General features: G+C 43.0%; 1 protein-coding gene across 1 annotated transcript; it reads left to right on the forward strand.

Moving 5' to 3' along the window:
* Positions 1–10,347: 10,347 nt before the first annotated feature.
* On the forward strand, positions 10,348–16,207 carry ndp (norrin cystine knot growth factor NDP; the record flags this gene model as incomplete). The annotated part of the gene is made up of 2 exons (XM_084161816.1): positions 10,348–10,551; positions 15,983–16,207. The coding sequence occupies 2 exons, from the start codon at positions 10,348–10,350 to the stop codon at positions 16,205–16,207; spliced, it is 429 nt and encodes a 142-aa protein (XP_084017942.1).
* Positions 16,208–17,013: the final 806 nt, after the last annotated feature.

Genomic DNA, 17,013 nt, shown 5'->3' on the forward strand with positions numbered 1-17,013 from the left:
CGTGGATGGGTATTCCAGCATGACAATGACCCAAAACACACGGCCAAGGCAACAAAGGAGTGGCTCAAGAAGAAGCACATTAAGGTCCTGGAGTGGCCTAGCCAGTCTCCAGACCTTAATCCCATAGAAAATCTGTGGAGGGAGCTGAAGGTTTGAGTTGCCAAACATCTTTATGACTTGGAGAAGATCTGAATCCCTCCTGAGATGTGTGCAAACCTGGTGGCCAACTACAAGAAACGTCTGACCTCTGTGATTGCCAACAAGCGTTTTGCCACCAAGTACTAAGTCATTTTTGCAGAGGGGTCAAATACTTATTTTCCTCATTAAAATGGAAATCAATTTATAAAAATTTTGACATGCGTTTTTCTGGATTTTGTTGTTGTTATTCTATCTCTCACTGTTCAAATAAACCTACCATTAAAATTATAGACTGATCATGTCTTTGTCAGTGGGCAACCGTACAAAATCAGCAGGGGATCAAATCATTTTTTCCCTCACTGTATATATATACAGTGAGGAAAGTATTCAGAAAGTATTTAGACCCCTTCCCTTTTAGAAAAAGTCAAGGGGTCTGAATACTTTCCAAATGCACTGTATATATATAAATAGCAAAGGATATTTACAAGCAAGTAGGATGGATCAGCGCAATTTCATAATAACAATGTCAGAATAAGGCTACCTGTACACGTTAAAGTGTGAGTGCTGAAGTGCAATTAGTTGAACATTTAGTTAAGTTGCAATATTGCATTCGGAATAAAATAGTTTCTGGCTCTGTTTGTTTTGACATTTAGTGGTCTGTACCTGCGGCCAGAAGGGAGGGGCTGGAATTTAGGATGGAGTAAGTGGAAAGCAGGGTTGTGGTCAATTCAAATTTAATTTCAAATTCCAAATTCAATTCTGGAATTGATGTATTATTGTATTATAATTGTGCAAATTCCTGTTACTGGAGTTAATGCATTTAGCATTGAAATTGAATGCAAACTTTGTTTTAAATCAAATAATTATAATGATATACATACTGCATATACATTATTTTCAAAATAGTTCCAGTTAGGTTATTATGGTCCAACTAAAGTGAAGTACATATTGATTTCCTTGCCCTTAAGCAGTCTATGAACTATGACATTGTCTCTTTGGTGAACTATCTCTTACGGATGCCTTATACAGTGCATTCGCAAAGTATTCAGACCCCTTCCCTTTTTCCACATTTTGTTATGTTACAGCCTTATTCTGAAATGGATAACATTTATATTTTTCCTCATCTATCTACACACAATACCCCATAATGACAAAGTGAAAACAGGTTTTAGAAAAAACAGAAATATCTTATTTACATAAGTATTCAGACCCTTTGCTATGAGACTCGAAATTGAGCTCAGGTGCATCCTGTTTCCATTGATCATCCTTGAGATGTTTCTACAACTTGATTGGAGTCCACCTGTGATATATACAACTGATTGGACATGATTTGGAAAGGCACACACCTGTCTATTTAAGGTCCCACAGTTGATAGTGCATGTCAGAGCAGAAACATAGCCATGAGGTCGAAGGAATTGTCCATAGAGTTCCGAGACAGGATTGTGTCGAGGCACTGATCTGGGGAAGGGTACAAAAAAATGTCTGCAGCATTGAAGGTCCCCAAGAACACAGTGGCCTCCATCATTCTTAAATGGAAGAAGTTTGGAACCACCAAGACTCTTCCTAGAGCTGGCCACCTGGCCAAACTGAGCAATCAGGGGAGAAGGGCCTTGGTCAGGGAGGTGACCAAGAATCCGATGGTCACTCTGACAGAGCTCCAGAGTTCCTCTGTGGAGATGGGAGAACCTTCCAGAAGGACAAACATCTCTGCAGCACTCCGCCAATCAGGCCTTTATGGTAGGGTGGCCAGACGGAAGCCACTCCTCAGTAAAGAGGCACATGACAAAATGCCAAAATGACTACCGACCCGTAGCACTCACGTCTGTAGCCATGCAGTGCTTTGAAAGGCTGGTCATGGCTCATATCAACACCATTATCCCAGAAACACTAGACCCACTCCAATGTGCCTACCACCCCAACAGATCCACAGATGATGCAATCTCTATTGCGCTCCACACTGCCCTTTCAAACCTGGACAAAAGGAACACCTATGTGAGAATGCTATTCATTGACTACAGCTCAGTGTTCAACACCATAGTGCCCTCAAAGCTCATCACAAAGCTAAGGACCCTGGGACTAATACCTCCCTCCGCAACTGGATCCTGGACTTCCTGACGGGCCGCCCCCAGGTGGTAAGAGTAGGTAACAACACATCCACCACGCTGATCCTCAACACGGGGGCCCCTCAGGGGTGCATGCTCAGTCCCCTCCTGTACTCCCTGTTCACTCATGACTGCATGGCCAGGCACGACTCCAACACCATCATTAAGTTTGCCGATGACACAACAGTGGTAGGTCTGATCACCTACAACAACGAGAGAGCCTATAGGGAGGAGGTCAGAGACCTGGCAGTGTTGTGCCAGGACAACAAACTCTCCCTCAACGTGATCAAGACAAAGGAGATGATTGTGGACTACAGGAAAAAGAAGAGGACCGAGCACTCCCCCATTCTCATCGACGGGGCTGTAGTGGAGCAGGTTGAGAGCTTCAAGTTCCTTGGTGTCTACATTACCAACAAACTAACTAGGTCCAACCACACCAAGACAGTTTTGAAGAGGGCACGACAAAACCTATTCCCCCTAAGGAGACTGAAAAGATTTGGCATGGGTCCTCAGATCCTCAAAAGGTTCTATAGCCGCACCATCGAGGGCATCCTGACTGGTTGCATCACTGCCTGGTATGGCAACTGCTCGGCCTCCGACCGCAAGGCACTACGGAGGGTAGTGCGTACGGCCCAGTTTCTACCCCCAATCCATAAGACTCCTGAACATCTAATCAAATGGCTACCCAGACTATTTGCATTGCCCCCCCCCCCCCTCCCCTCTTACGCTGCTGCTACTCTCTGTTTATTATCTATGCATATTCACTTTATTAACTCTACCTACATGTACATATTACCTCAATTACCTTGACTAACCGGTGCCCCGCACATTGACTCAGTTCCAGTACTCCCTGTATATAGCCTCGCTATTGTTATTTTACTGCTGCTCTTTAATTATTTGTTACTTTGATTTCATTTTTTTATGTACTCTTTCTTAAAACTGCATTGTTGGTTAAGGGCTTGTAAGTAAGCATTTCACTGTAAGGTCTACACCTGTTGTATTCGGCACATGTGACAAATAAAAATTGATTTGATTTGATTTGACTCTTAGACCATGAGAAACAAGATTCTCTGGTCTGATGAAACCAAGATTGAACTCTTTGGCCTGAATGCCAAGCGTCACGTCTGGAGGAAACCTGGCACCATCCCTACGGTGAAGCATGGTGGTGGCAGCATCATGCTGTGGGGATGTGTTTCAGTGGCAGGGACTGGGAGACTAGTCTGGATCGAGGGAAAGATGAACTGAGCAAAGTACAGAGAGATCCTTGATGAAAACCTGCTTCAGAGAACTCAGGACCTCAGACTGGGGCGAAGGTTCTCCTTCCAACAGGACAACGACCCTATGTACACAGCCAAGACAACGTGGCTTCGGTACAAGTCTCTGAATGTCCTTCAGTGGCCCAACCAGCCCGGTCTTGAACCTGATCGAACATCTCTGGAGAGACCTGAAAATAGGTGTGCAGTGACACTCCCCATCCAACCTGACAGAGCTTGAGAGGACCTGCAGAGAAGAATGGGAGAAACTCCCCAAATACAGGTGTGTCAAGCTTGTAGCATCATACCCAAGAAGACTCGAGGCTGTAATCGCTGCCAAAGCTGCATCAACAAAGTACTGAGTAAAGGGTCTGAATACTTATGTAAATGTGATATTTCAGTTTATTTTTATTTTTTATAAATGTGCAAAAAGTTCTCAAAACCTGTTTTTGCTCATTATGGGGTATTGTGTGTGGATTGATGAGGGAAAAAAACAATTTAATACATTTTAGAATAAGGCTGTAACGTAACAAAATGTGGAAAAAGTCAAGGGGTCTGAATACTTTCCGAATGCACTGTATATGACACATTTTATATGGAATTCCACTGAGTATTGTTTACTCTATTATTTCTTTAAAATTCCACAACATATGTCATAGGACACACTATAACCCAAAGCAACTTACAGTCATACATTTTTTACATAACGGTGATCGCAGGAATCAAACACTCTATACTGGCATTGCAAGATCCATACTCTACCAACTGAGCTACAGAGGACTATAGCATGTTGTATTGCTTACTTTTAGCCTTACACATTTTAAATACATTTTAAATGTGTCATGGGGATGATTAACATATTTCCCAGCATGCAGCTTTTACGTGTCCATTTTTCAAATTCTTTGTTTGTAGTTCTGTTTTTTTATGTACATTGATTGCAGCAAAAAATATCAATACAATTATTATTATTTTGTATTTATTTTTTAGGTTTACTAAAGAAATATTCCCTCCTAGTTCGTTAAGAAGTTAAGTTTGTCTTTGGAATCTGCCGTGAGTTGAGGTAGTTGGGTTGAGTTGGACTTGACTTAAAGGAAGTGAAGGAATTTAAATTCAGGGAATTGGTCTAGAGAGGGAATTTAATTATATAAATTGTTGTGGCAGAATATTTAATTAAGAATTGTAGTTTTGAATTGACTTAGAATTAGTATTTGAGATTAATTGAATTGAGTGAATTGTTCTGGCAAAATAATGAATTAGGAATTGTATTTTTGAATTGACTTAGAATTGGAATTTATGATTAATTGAATTGAGTGAATTGTTGTGGCAGAATATTGAATTGGGAATTGTAGTTTTGAATTGGCTCTGAATTGAAGAACTGCTATGGAATTTGAATTGAATTGATGGGTGGTCCTCTGTAGCTCAATTGGTAGAGCATGGCGCTTGTAATGCCAGGGTAGTGGGTTCGATCCCCGGGACCACCCGTACGTAAAAATGTATGCACACATGACTGTAAGTCACTTTGGATAAAAGCGTCTGCTAAATGGCATATTATTATTATGGAATTTATAGGGAGAGGGAATTGCATTGGAACTGAATTTGTGGAATTGACCCCAACCCTGGTGGGAAGTGTCAACTTATTTTTTGTTTGCCTTCTGGAGGACTCTGCCTAGGGAGATGACAGCTCTTGCTGCCCTATGATTGTTCCGCAAGACCTGACTATCTTGCTCAGACGATTTTTCTGTGCCACCTTGTCATTCCCAAACCAGCAGGTCATGTAGTAGGACAGAATGCCCTCAATGAATTACTTGTAAAAGAGAACCAGGATGGTAAGGTCAACATTAAAAATAGGTGCAGTTAGGAAATACATTCTCTGTTGACCTTTCTTAAAAATATCTTAATCATCATCAATATCTAGTGTATGATGTATGGTGATTTGTTTTGAGCAGTCTGTGTGTGTTCAGTGTTGGCAGACTAGCCTCTGTCTGAGCTAGATGTGGACCAGACATTGACATCACATGCATTTTAGGTGCTGAATGAAGGTTAGAAGACCTTTTCCGGACATCAAAAATTGAAAAGATATCTTATACGGACGTAAAAAATACGTATTTTCCGGAGGTTGAAAATACTTACTTTCTGGACAATGAAATCAGATGCATTTTAAGTGCTGTATAGAAGGGAAAAATACATATTTTTCAGACGTTGAAAAGATGTCATTTAGAGACAATGAAAACAATTTTTTTGTCATTGATTCTATGTCCAGATTTCTACAACCATACATTCTCAAGTAAGTAAGCATAATATCACAATAATGAATTTTCACACCTCTGAACATGAAAGAGGAGTCAATGGAAGAGCGTAACAAAATACGTAGTATTGCCATCACGCACACGCACACGCACACGCACACGCACACGCACACGCACACGCACACGCACACGCACACACTTGCTTATATTCTTTACTACTAACATCAATGATGTTCAAAATAGTCTTACAACCAGAATAAACCAACAGACCACTTCAACTACAATAACATTCTGAGTAATGGTTACATAATATTGTATCTTGCTATGACTGTGATATATTGCTGTTTATTTACCTTAGTTGAATGCACTGACTGTAAGTCACTCTGGATAGAGCGTCTGCTGAATGAGCAAAATGTAAATGTAAAAACAAACACTAGCAAAGCATGCTGGGTATTATTTTTAATGAGCTCCGCCCCCAAACAAGTACAAATTTGGTCGGTGCTGACCAGATCCAAACCTGAAGTAATTATAGACGTCTAGGCTTTGTTTGACAAGTTTGAACGTCACAGTACAGTTTAGTACAGTAGAGCAAAGTAGAACACAGAAGAGTACAGTATAGTACAATACAGTACGGTATGGTATGGTACAGGACAATAACGTTTTATTCAGTAGAGTACATTCCAGTACAGTATAGTTTAATTCAGTAAACTATACTGGGCCGTATACAGAGTTCCTCACTGAGTTCCCTGAATTCCTATCGGACCTTGTAGTCATGGCAGATAATATTCTAATTTTTGGTGACTTTAATATTCACATGGAAAAGTCCACAGACCCACTCCAAACGGCTTTCGGAGACATCGACTCATTGGGTTTTGTCCAACATGTCTCCGGACCTACTCATTGCCACAGTAATACCCTGGATCTAGTTTTGTCCTGTGGAATATTGTGGATCTAAAATGTTTTTCCTCATAACCCTGGACTATCGGACCACCATTTTATTACGTTTGCAATCGCAACAAATAATCTGATCCCAACCAAGGGCCATCAAAAGCCGTGCTATAAATTCTCGGACAACCCAAAGATTCCTAGAGGCCCTCCCAGACTCCCTCCACCTACTCAAGGCCGTTGGAGTACAAAAATCTGTTAATAACCTAACTGAGGATCTAAATTTAACCTTGCATAATACCCTAGAGGCAGTCGCACCCCTAAAAACAAAAAACATTTGTCACAAGAAACTAGCTCCCTGGTATACAGAAAATACCAGAGCCCTGAAACAAGCATCCAGAAAATTGGAAGAGAAATTGCACTCCACCAAACTGGAAGTCTTCCTACTAGCTTGGAAAGAAAGTACAGTGCAATATCGAAGAGCTCTCACTGCTGCTCGATCATCCTATTTTTCCAACCTAATTGAGGAGAATAAGAACAATCCAAAATTTATATTCGATACTGTCGCAAAGCTAACTAAAAAGCAGCATTCCACAAGAGAGGATGCCTTTCACTTCAGCAGTGATGAATTCATGAACTTCTTTGACAAAAAGATCATGATCATTAGAAAGCAAATTACGGACTCCTCTTAGAATCTGCGTATTTCTCCAAAGCTCAGCTGTCCTGAGTCTGCACAAAACTGCCAGGACCTAGGATCAATGGAGACGCTCATGTTTTTTAATCCTATATGTCTTGACACATTCATGAATATAGTCATGGCCTCTAAACCTTCAAGCTGCATACTGCACCCTATTCCAACTAAACTACTGAAAGAGCTACTTCCTGTGCTTGGCCCTCCTATGTTGAACATAATAAATGGCTCCCTATCCACGGGATGTGTACCAAACTCACTAAAAGTGGCAGTAATAAAGCCTCTCTTGAAAAAGCCTAACCTTGAACCAGAAAATTTACAAAAAAGTATGCTCCCACTAATTCTCTCTCTCTCCCTCTCTCCCTCCCCTCCCGGAGGACCTGAGCCCTACGACCATGCCTCAGGACTACCTGGCCTGATGACTCCTTGCTGTCCCCAGTCCACCTGGTCGTGCTGTTGCTACAGTTTCCACTCTTCTGCCTGCGGCTATGGAACCCTGACCTGTTCACCGGATGTGCTACCTTGTCCCAGACCTGCTGTTTTCAACTCTCTCTCTCTCTCTCTACCGCACCTGCTATTTCAACCGCTAAATGCCCGGCTAAGAAAAGCCAAGTGACATTTACTCCTGATGTACTGACCTGTTGCAACCTCTACAACCATTGTGATTATTATTTGACCCTGCTGGTCATCTATGAAGGTTTGAACATTTTAGAGAAAAATCTGGCCTTAATGGCCATGTACTGTTATAATCTCCACCCGGCACAACCAGAAGGGGACTGGCCACCCCTCAGAGCCTGGTTCCTCTCTAGGTTTCTTCCTAGATTTCTGCCTTTCTTTTCCTAGACACCGTGCTTCTACAACTGCATTGCTTGCTGTTTGGGGTTTTAGGCTGGGTTTCTGTACAGCACTTTGTGACATCTGCTGATGTAAAAAGGGCTTTATAAATACATTTGATTGATTGATTGATTAGTAGAGTACAGTAGAGTACAGTACAATACAGTAGAGTTTAATTCAGTAAAGTAGAGTACAGTACAGTTTAGTTCAGTAGACTGGAGTACATTAGAGTTAAGTAGGGTACAATACAGTACACTATACTTAACTTTTCTTAACTTTACTCTAGTGTGCTCTACTGTATTGTACTGTATTGTACTCTACTGTACTATACTCTCCTTTTCTTTACTGTATTGTGTACTGTAATGTACTGTATTCTGCTGTGCTCGACTGTACTGTTCTGTACTGTGCTGTACTGACAGGGATGGGCAAAAATGGCAAAATACAATTACAAAATACAGATAGAAAATACCATAAAGATCAATGTAGCAAAATAAACTACAATTAAAATACGTTTGCAAGTAGCCGGCCTGAACATTCTCAGTAACGAAAACATTTTACTTCTTATGACTGTGATATGTTGTTGTTTAACTACCTTGGTTGAGCAAGTCACTCTGGATACGCGTCTGCTAAATGACAAAATCTTTAATGAATATGTGAAAATGAAAATACCAAAATGAACTGCAAAGCACACTGTGTAGTGTTTCGGGGCAGAGCTCATTAGAATAATACTCAGCATGCTTTGCAATTGTTCATTTTTACATATTCATTTATATTTAGTTAATTTAGCGGACACTTTTATCAAACCATAGTGCTATCAAACGTCTGATACCAATGCAGGGTGAAAGAGGGGCCACAAAATATGAATGCTATAAAAAATGGTATAGAGAAGTATTTTGAAAATACAAATAACAGTATTTTGAACATACAAAATAAATTGGAGTGTAGTTCAGCCCAATGTAATTAAAATGGCAAAATACTCCAAAGTAATTCAAATACATATAACAGAAATACTGCCTATCTCTGTGTACTGTGCTGTCCAAATCTGAACCATTTATAGACGTCTATGTTTGAGCTAAATCAAGGATGGTCCAGACCGGACCAAATCTGAGCATCTATTTTTGGGCCAAATATAGGCCGGTCCAGACCGGACGTCTGTGGACATCTATGATTGGTTCAGATTTGGTACGGTCCGTGCCGGACCACACACCCCAAATAGCGGGGAAAAAAGACGGAAGACCAAAAAAAGACGGAGGAACAAAAAAAGACAGAGGACCAAAAAAAGGCGTCCAAAAGACGTCGCCTGATGTCAAATGCTTAGTGAGGCAATATAAAAAAGACTAAATAATAAGCAATATGAGTTGGACCAGGCGAGATCTGTGGGAGCGGAATTTCTTCAAGGACTAGAAAGGATTTGAAAACACAAATAGCTGTGAAATCAATTCAGATCCAACCATATCCTGCCACAAACCTTAAATAGCTACTGTAACAGTTGTATAAATCAAATCACAAATGTTTGGAAACAATGCATCCCCTGTGTAGTCTATGAGGAGCCAAAGAAAAGCGCAAAGTGGGCATCTTTATAAAATACTTCAAGGTCCAGAGCTCTTCTGATTTTCTCTCTCCTCTGTTAATAGATTCATTCATACCACTGATTGGTCAGGGATTCCACTCACCTGGTATCCCAGGTCTAAATCAGTCCATGATTAGAGGTGAAAGATGTAAACCAGCAGTACTTTTGATGTCAATCTCTTTAGTTTGAGAAAAGGTGCTTTAAAGAATAGAGTTTACCCATCTACCCACCCTTTATTATTTCCCTCTATCCCCAGATCGAGACATACAGACAGGAGATATGGAGAGGTCCGGTGTGAGGACCCACAGACCAGACTCTGTACCACCCAGCAGCACACTGGGCCAGGGCTAGGAGCTCCACACCAATACCATTAGAGAGAGGACAAAGGAACACCTCACTCCTTCACGTCAGTAAAGAGAACAAAAAAGAGACCGAAAAAAAGAAAGAAAAGTCACTCCCAGTGAGAAGAGAGACAAACAGACAAACAGAGAGAAATAAAAAAAGAAGTGGACAGAGAGTCCCTCTTTCGCCCTCTTTGTGTCACCTCTAAAGTTCCTCCGTGCCTCTTAGACTTTACCCCCCTACCCCCTGTCCCACCCACCCCAGCCCAGCCCTCCCTGGCCCCAGTATGTGGCCCCCAGCCCCCCTCTCTCCCTCCTCAGGGCTGGTGCTGTTGCTGGTTTTCTGCCCCCTATTGGTGGTAGTGCATGCCAGCAGCAGTAAGGCAGAGAGCGGACACAACACACACCTGGGAGACACAGACCCAGACCGCTGTATGAGGCATCACTTCGTAGAGACCATCACACACCCCATCTACAAATGTAACTCCAAGGTAAGCCGGCTGAATGTGCACAGAAACACAATAGCATGTGCACACACGCTCTCTCACACACAGACAAGGATACACTAGCAGATACATAATGATAAAGGAGGTCAGACCTCCCTGTAAGTCACACACACGCACACAGTAAGATAATCCAGTCGTCCACCCCCAGTGCTCCTACTAACAAGCTGTTTTAGATAACAGTGCCAGTCCAGCTGACAAAGGAGCAGGAGGTTTTACATGATAAATATCAGAACAGAAATCTGCTCCAAACATCCAAACCAAACCCCTGGCAGAGGTAGATAAGTGCAGTCTGTTCAATAAGTGCAGTCTCTCTCTTTCTGTGTGAGTTCCTCACCTAGGCCAAAATTAAAATGAGCCCCCACAGAGAGAGCAGCAAATGTCTGCAGTGTGGCCCACATCTAACACCTCACACACACCAGGAGCATGACTCACCTAGAAAATACTTTCACCGTGCTTCCTTACAGTGGCAAACCAAATGCTTACCTGGCCCACAAATCCACCCTGGACTTGAACAGCCTTTAAGACCAGGTCCACCTCTACAAAGCAGAAGTCCCTACTTTTGAAAGGACCCTGAAAGATATTGCCCTCAACCGCAGTCCCAGCACCTCACACAGGAGCAACAGACCTACATCCAGAGCACAGCACCACCAGGCACATCCACCCACCCCCACCTCAACCAGTTAACACCCTCCCAAACCAACCATGGCCACAACCCATATTGATCATCCCCAGATCAGGCCTGCACCCCTCCTGCCCCTCCCATGCCCCCAACCCCCACAACAAGGACCTCAACAAGACAATCACACATAAATCCAGGAGGTGAGCAGAGCAACTGGCCCAACCCCCACATTTGGCTAGAAATTTTAAAGGAAATAATCTCAACAGAGAAAAATGTTATCCAGTGTGCTACCTATAAACCCCCACTAGAATCCCCAAACTTTATTGAAGACAGCTTCTCCATCCTAGAGGGAAAGGTCAATCAATTTCAATTCCAGGGACACGTACTAGTCTGGGGTGACCTAAACGCCAGAACTGGACAAGAACCAGACATTCTCAGAGGGGGACAAGCATCTACCTGGAGGTGACAGCATTCCCTCCCAAATATGCCCCCCTAGACAAAACTATGACAAAACAGCCAACAAAAATGGATCACAACTATTGCAGCTCTGTCACACACTGGGTCTGTACATTGTCAATTGTAGGCTTCGAGGGGACTCCTATGGTAGGTACACCTACAACTCATCCCTTGGCAGTGGAACTGTAGACCTCAACCAACCTCAACCCAGAGTCTCTCAGAGCTTTCACAATCAGCCCACTGACACCCCTATCAGATCACAGCAAAATCAGTCTACTTGAACAGAGCAACACTCAACCAAGAGGCATCAAAGCCCAACAAACTGCATACTATTAAGAAATGCTATAGATGGAAGGAAAGTAGTGTAGAAACCTACCAAAAAAACATTTGGGCAACAACAAATCCAATCCTTTTTAGACAAATTCCTGGACAAAACATTTCACTGCAATAGAGAAGGTGTAAACTTGGCAGTAGAAACTGTATATTTGACCTTTCAGCTTCCCTATCAAACCCCAAAATTTCAAGAAAACAACCTAAGAAAGTTAACAAAAATGTTAAATTGTTTGATGAAGAATGCAAAACTCTAACAAAGAAATTGAGAAACATATCCAATCAAAAACACAGAGACCCAGAAAACCTGAGCCTACGCCTTTATGGTGAAACACAAAAAAACAATACAGAAATACACAAAGAAAAAAGAAAAAAGAAGGAACTCAATGTCAGAAATCAGCTCAATGTAATCCAAGAATCCATAGAATTTAACCACTTCTGGGAAAATTGGAACACACTTAACAAACAACAACACGAAGAACTGCCTATCCAAAATGGAGATGTATGGATAAACCACTACTCAAATAGTTTCGTCTCTATAAAAAATAACAAACAGCAAATACATATACATGATCAATTACAAATCTTAGAATCAGCTATTAAAGATTACCAGAACCCACTGGATTCTCCAATTACATTGAATAAACTACAGGACAAAATATAAACCCTCCAACCCAAAAAGGCCTGTGGTGTTGATGGTATCCTAAATGAAATGATAAAACATACAGACCACAAATTCCAATTGGCTATACTCTTTAACATCATCCTCAGCTCTGGGATCTTCCCCAATATTTGGAACTAAGGACTGATCACCCCAATCCACAAAAGTGAAGACAAATGTTACCCCAATAACTACCATGGGAAAATCCTCTGCATTAACAGCAGACTGCTACATTTCCTCAGTGAAAACAATGTCTTGAGCAAATGTCAAATTGCCTTTTTACTGAATTATCATACGACAGACCACGTATTTACCCTGCACCCCCTAATTGACAAACAAACTCTCATGCTTTGTTGTATCAAAAAAGATTCTGACTCAATTTGGCATGAGGGTCTGCTATATAAATTGATGGAAAGCAGTGTTCGGGGAAAAACATACGACATTATAAAATCCATGTACACAAACAACAAGTGTGCTGTTAAAATTGGCAAAAAGACAAACAGATGTCTTTCCTCGGGGTCATGGGGTAAAAAAGGGATGCAGCTTGAGTCCCACCCTCTTCAACACACACTATACATTGCATTTGGAAAGTATTCAGACCCCTTGACTTTTTCCACATTGTTGCAATACAGCCTTATTCTAAAATTGATTAAATTGTTTTTTGTTTTTTTTCATCAATCTACACACAATACCCCATAATGACAAAGCAAAATCAGGTTTTTAGAAATGTTTGCTAAACAAAAGCTTGGCACACCTGTATTTGGGGAGTTTCTCCCATTCTTCTCTGCAGATCCTCTCAAGCTCTGTCAGGTTGGATGGGTAGCCTCGCTGCACTGCTATTTTCAGGTCTCTCCAGAGATGCTCGATCAGGTTCAAGTCCGGGCTCTGGCTGTGCCAATCAAGGACATTCAGAGACTTGTCAAGAAGCACTCCTGCGTTGCCCCAGTCTGAGGTCTTGAGCACTCTGAAGCAGGTTTTCATCAAGGATCTCTCTGTACTTTGCTCCGTTCATCTTTCCCTCGATCCTGACGAGTCTCCCAGTCCCTGCCGCTGAAAAACATCCCCACAGCATGATGCTGCCACCACCATGCTTCACCGTAAGGATGGTGCCAAGTTTCCTCCAGACGTGACGCTTGGCATTTAGGCCAAAGAGTTCAATCTTGGTTTCATCAGATTAGAGAATCTTGTTTCTCATGACCTGAGAGTCCTTTAGGTGCCTTTTGGCAAACTCCAAGCGGACTGTCATGTGCCTTTTACTGAGGAGTGGCTTCTGTCTGGCCACTCTACCATAAAGGCCTGACTGGTGGAGTGCTGCAGAGATAGTTGTCCTTCTGGAAGGTTCTCCCATCTCCACAGAGGAACTATGGAGCTCTGTCACAGTGACCATCAGGTTCTTGGTCACCTCCCTGACCAAGGCTCTTCTCCCCTGATTGCTCAGTTTGGCCGGGCGGCCAGCTCTAGGAAGAGTCTAGGTGGTTCCAAACTTCTTCCATTTAAGAATGATGGAGGCCACTGTGTTCTTGGGGACCTTCAATGCTGCATAAATTTGTTTGTACCCTTCCCAAGATATGTGCCTCGACACAATCCTGTCTCGGAGCTCTACGGACAATTCCTTCGACCTCATGGCTTTGTTTTTGCTCTGACATGCACTGTTAACTGTGGGACCTTATATAGACAGGTGTGTACCTTTCCAAATCATGTCCAATCAATTGAATTTACCACAGGTGGACTCCAATCAAGTTGTAGAAACATCTCAAGGATGATCAATGGAAACTGGATGCACCTGAGCTCAATTTCGAGTCTCATAGCAAAGGGTCTGAATACTTATGTAAATAAGGTATTTCTGTTTTTTATTTTCTAAACTTTCTAAAAACCTGTTTTTGCTTTGTCATTATAGGGTATTGTCTGTAGCTTGACGAGGGGAAAATGTCAGTTAATCCATTTTAGAATAAGGCTGTAACGTAAAACAAAATACCTAAGACTCTTCCTAGCTGATAGCTCATTGTCTAGTCCTCAGCTATTTTAACGAGGACACATGTTCATAAAGTGGCTGCTAACTCCCTTGCTGTCGTCGCCGGCAAGTGTGTGTGTGTCATAACCCCTAGCCCCAGACAGGCTATAGCCAGAGGGAGAGAAAGACGAGAGAGAGAAACAGAGAGAGAGAGAACGAGAGACAGAAAGAGAGAGATGGAGAGAGAGAGAGAGAGAGAGAGAGAGAGAGAGAGAGAGAGAGAGAGAGAGAGAGAGAGAGAGAGAGAGAGAGAACGTTTGTGTGATATCCATATCCCCTGGCCCCAGATGAGCTATTGTAAGAGAGGGTGACATCGGTGGCGACACGAGGCAGCTGACAGGGAACATGACACAGGAGTCCACTTACGGACACGACAGCAATGTGTGTGTGTTTGTGTGTGTGTACCGGTAAGTGTGTTTGTGTGATGATTCACTGTTGAGGCATCAGAGGGTGTGTGTCTGTGCAATGGAAAGGCAGGCCATCACCTCTAGATGAGGATCAGTAGTACACAATGAAAATGGTCAGACATGTTATGTAGCATGGTGTTCTTCTGACAGACAAACACACGGAAGGGATGGAGCCCTGAGTCATTAGTACTTAACAACATCACTCATTAGGGCTATGATACTGTATGTTTGTGTCACTGCTGTTAGCCTACTGAGCGCTCAGGGAGATAACACAAGTCTTCATGTCTCAGGCTAGGTTACTCATGTGATTTACGTGTGTGTGGTGTGTGTGTGTGTGTGTGTGTGTGTGTGTGTGTTTGTGTGCGTGCATGCACGTGTGTGTGACTAACCCTGAGCTTTCAGTGCTAACAGTGTGAGTGACCAGCCTGACTCCTATCACTGCAGGTGCAAGGCCACAGACAGGGAGTTAGACTTCAGGCTTTAGATTACAGTAGAATACAAAGCCTGACTGTGAACTACAGTATATTAGCATCAGCTCCTTGAACAGGAAAACATAACTTTATTGTTTTCTGAACTCCCTTTAAGTGGCCTCCCGAGTGGTGCAGTGGTCTGTGCCACTAGAGATCCTGGTTCGAATCCAGGCTCTGTCGTAGCCGGCCGCGACCAGGAGACCCATGGGGCGGCGCACAATTGGCCCAGCGTTGTCTAGGGAATGGCCGGCAGGGGATGTAGCTCAGTTGGTAGAGCATGGTGTTTGCAACACCAGGGTTGTGGGTTTGATTCCCACAGGGGGTATAAAAAATTAATAATAATGTATGCACTCACTAACTGTAAGTCGCTCTGGATAAGAGCGTCTGCTAAATGACTAAAATGTAAGTGGTCATGTATGTTTTCGCCCCTCCTCTCTTGCCCTCTCCTCTCCTCCTATCCAGATGGTGTTGCTGGCTCGGTGTGAGGGCCACTGCAGCCACACGTCCCGCTCCGACCCTCTCATCTCCTTCAGTTCGGTGTTGAAGCAGCCCTTTAAGAGCACCTGTTTCTGCTGCAGGCCCCACACCTCCAAGCTGAAGGCTGTGAGGCTCCGCTGCGCCGGAGGAACGCGCATCACCGCCACCTACCGCTACATACTTGCCTGCAACTGTGAGGAGTGCAGCTGAGCAGAGAAAATAACCTTTTAGAACCTTTGAGAGTTTCTACCCCTGTGAGTCTGCAGCTGTGAGGAGTGGAATCCTAGAACTCGAGAATTTGAAGAACCCGCACCTTTGTAGAACCTGTATGATGATTCAAGTGCCCTAACTTCTCCGCTGGCCTTCATCTGCAAGTAGTGGAACCCTTGGTACCCTATAGAACTCTAAAACCAAAGAGTCTAGGCCCAACCCATGGACACATCTAGAACCATCATGCCTGTTGGCGATAATGACTCCAGCGCCCTGGGCTTTTAGAACCGGCATATTGGGGAGGGGAGGGGAGGGGAGGGGAGGGGAGGGGAGGGGAGGGGGAGTTAAGAACCATCGAGGAACCCCATGTACTAACCCATGGTTCTACTTGTTTTACTAGACCTGACCGAGAAGTCTGTCATGAGAACCTTAATTCTCGTGACTCTTTGTTAAACTGTTTTTTAAATCCTAAATTCACTACCTATCAGTCTGGACCCAACTGCAAGACTCTGAGACCTGAGCTCCTATTCCTCTTCCAGTGGCTCAGTCCCCATCCTGAGACCCATTAGGAACCCTGATCCCCAATTATGTGTGTCTAGAATGAGCAGAACATTCGGTTCCTCAAGGTTCCCTAAAGGAGTAATTTCTGATAATCCATCCAGGGTAGATGTGATTCCCCCGGATCCCATACAACCCTCCATTCCCTCCCATTTGTTTAGACCCCAAACAACTAACTGCTTTTTGGGTTTCAGCCAACCTCTCACCACTCATTACAGGCAATAACAACACATATGCACACACACACA

The sequence above is a fragment of the Coregonus lavaretus genome (assembly GCF_964263955.1).
Source record: "Coregonus lavaretus genome assembly, chromosome: 5".
NCBI lineage: Eukaryota > Metazoa > Chordata > Actinopteri > Salmoniformes > Salmonidae > Coregonus > Coregonus lavaretus.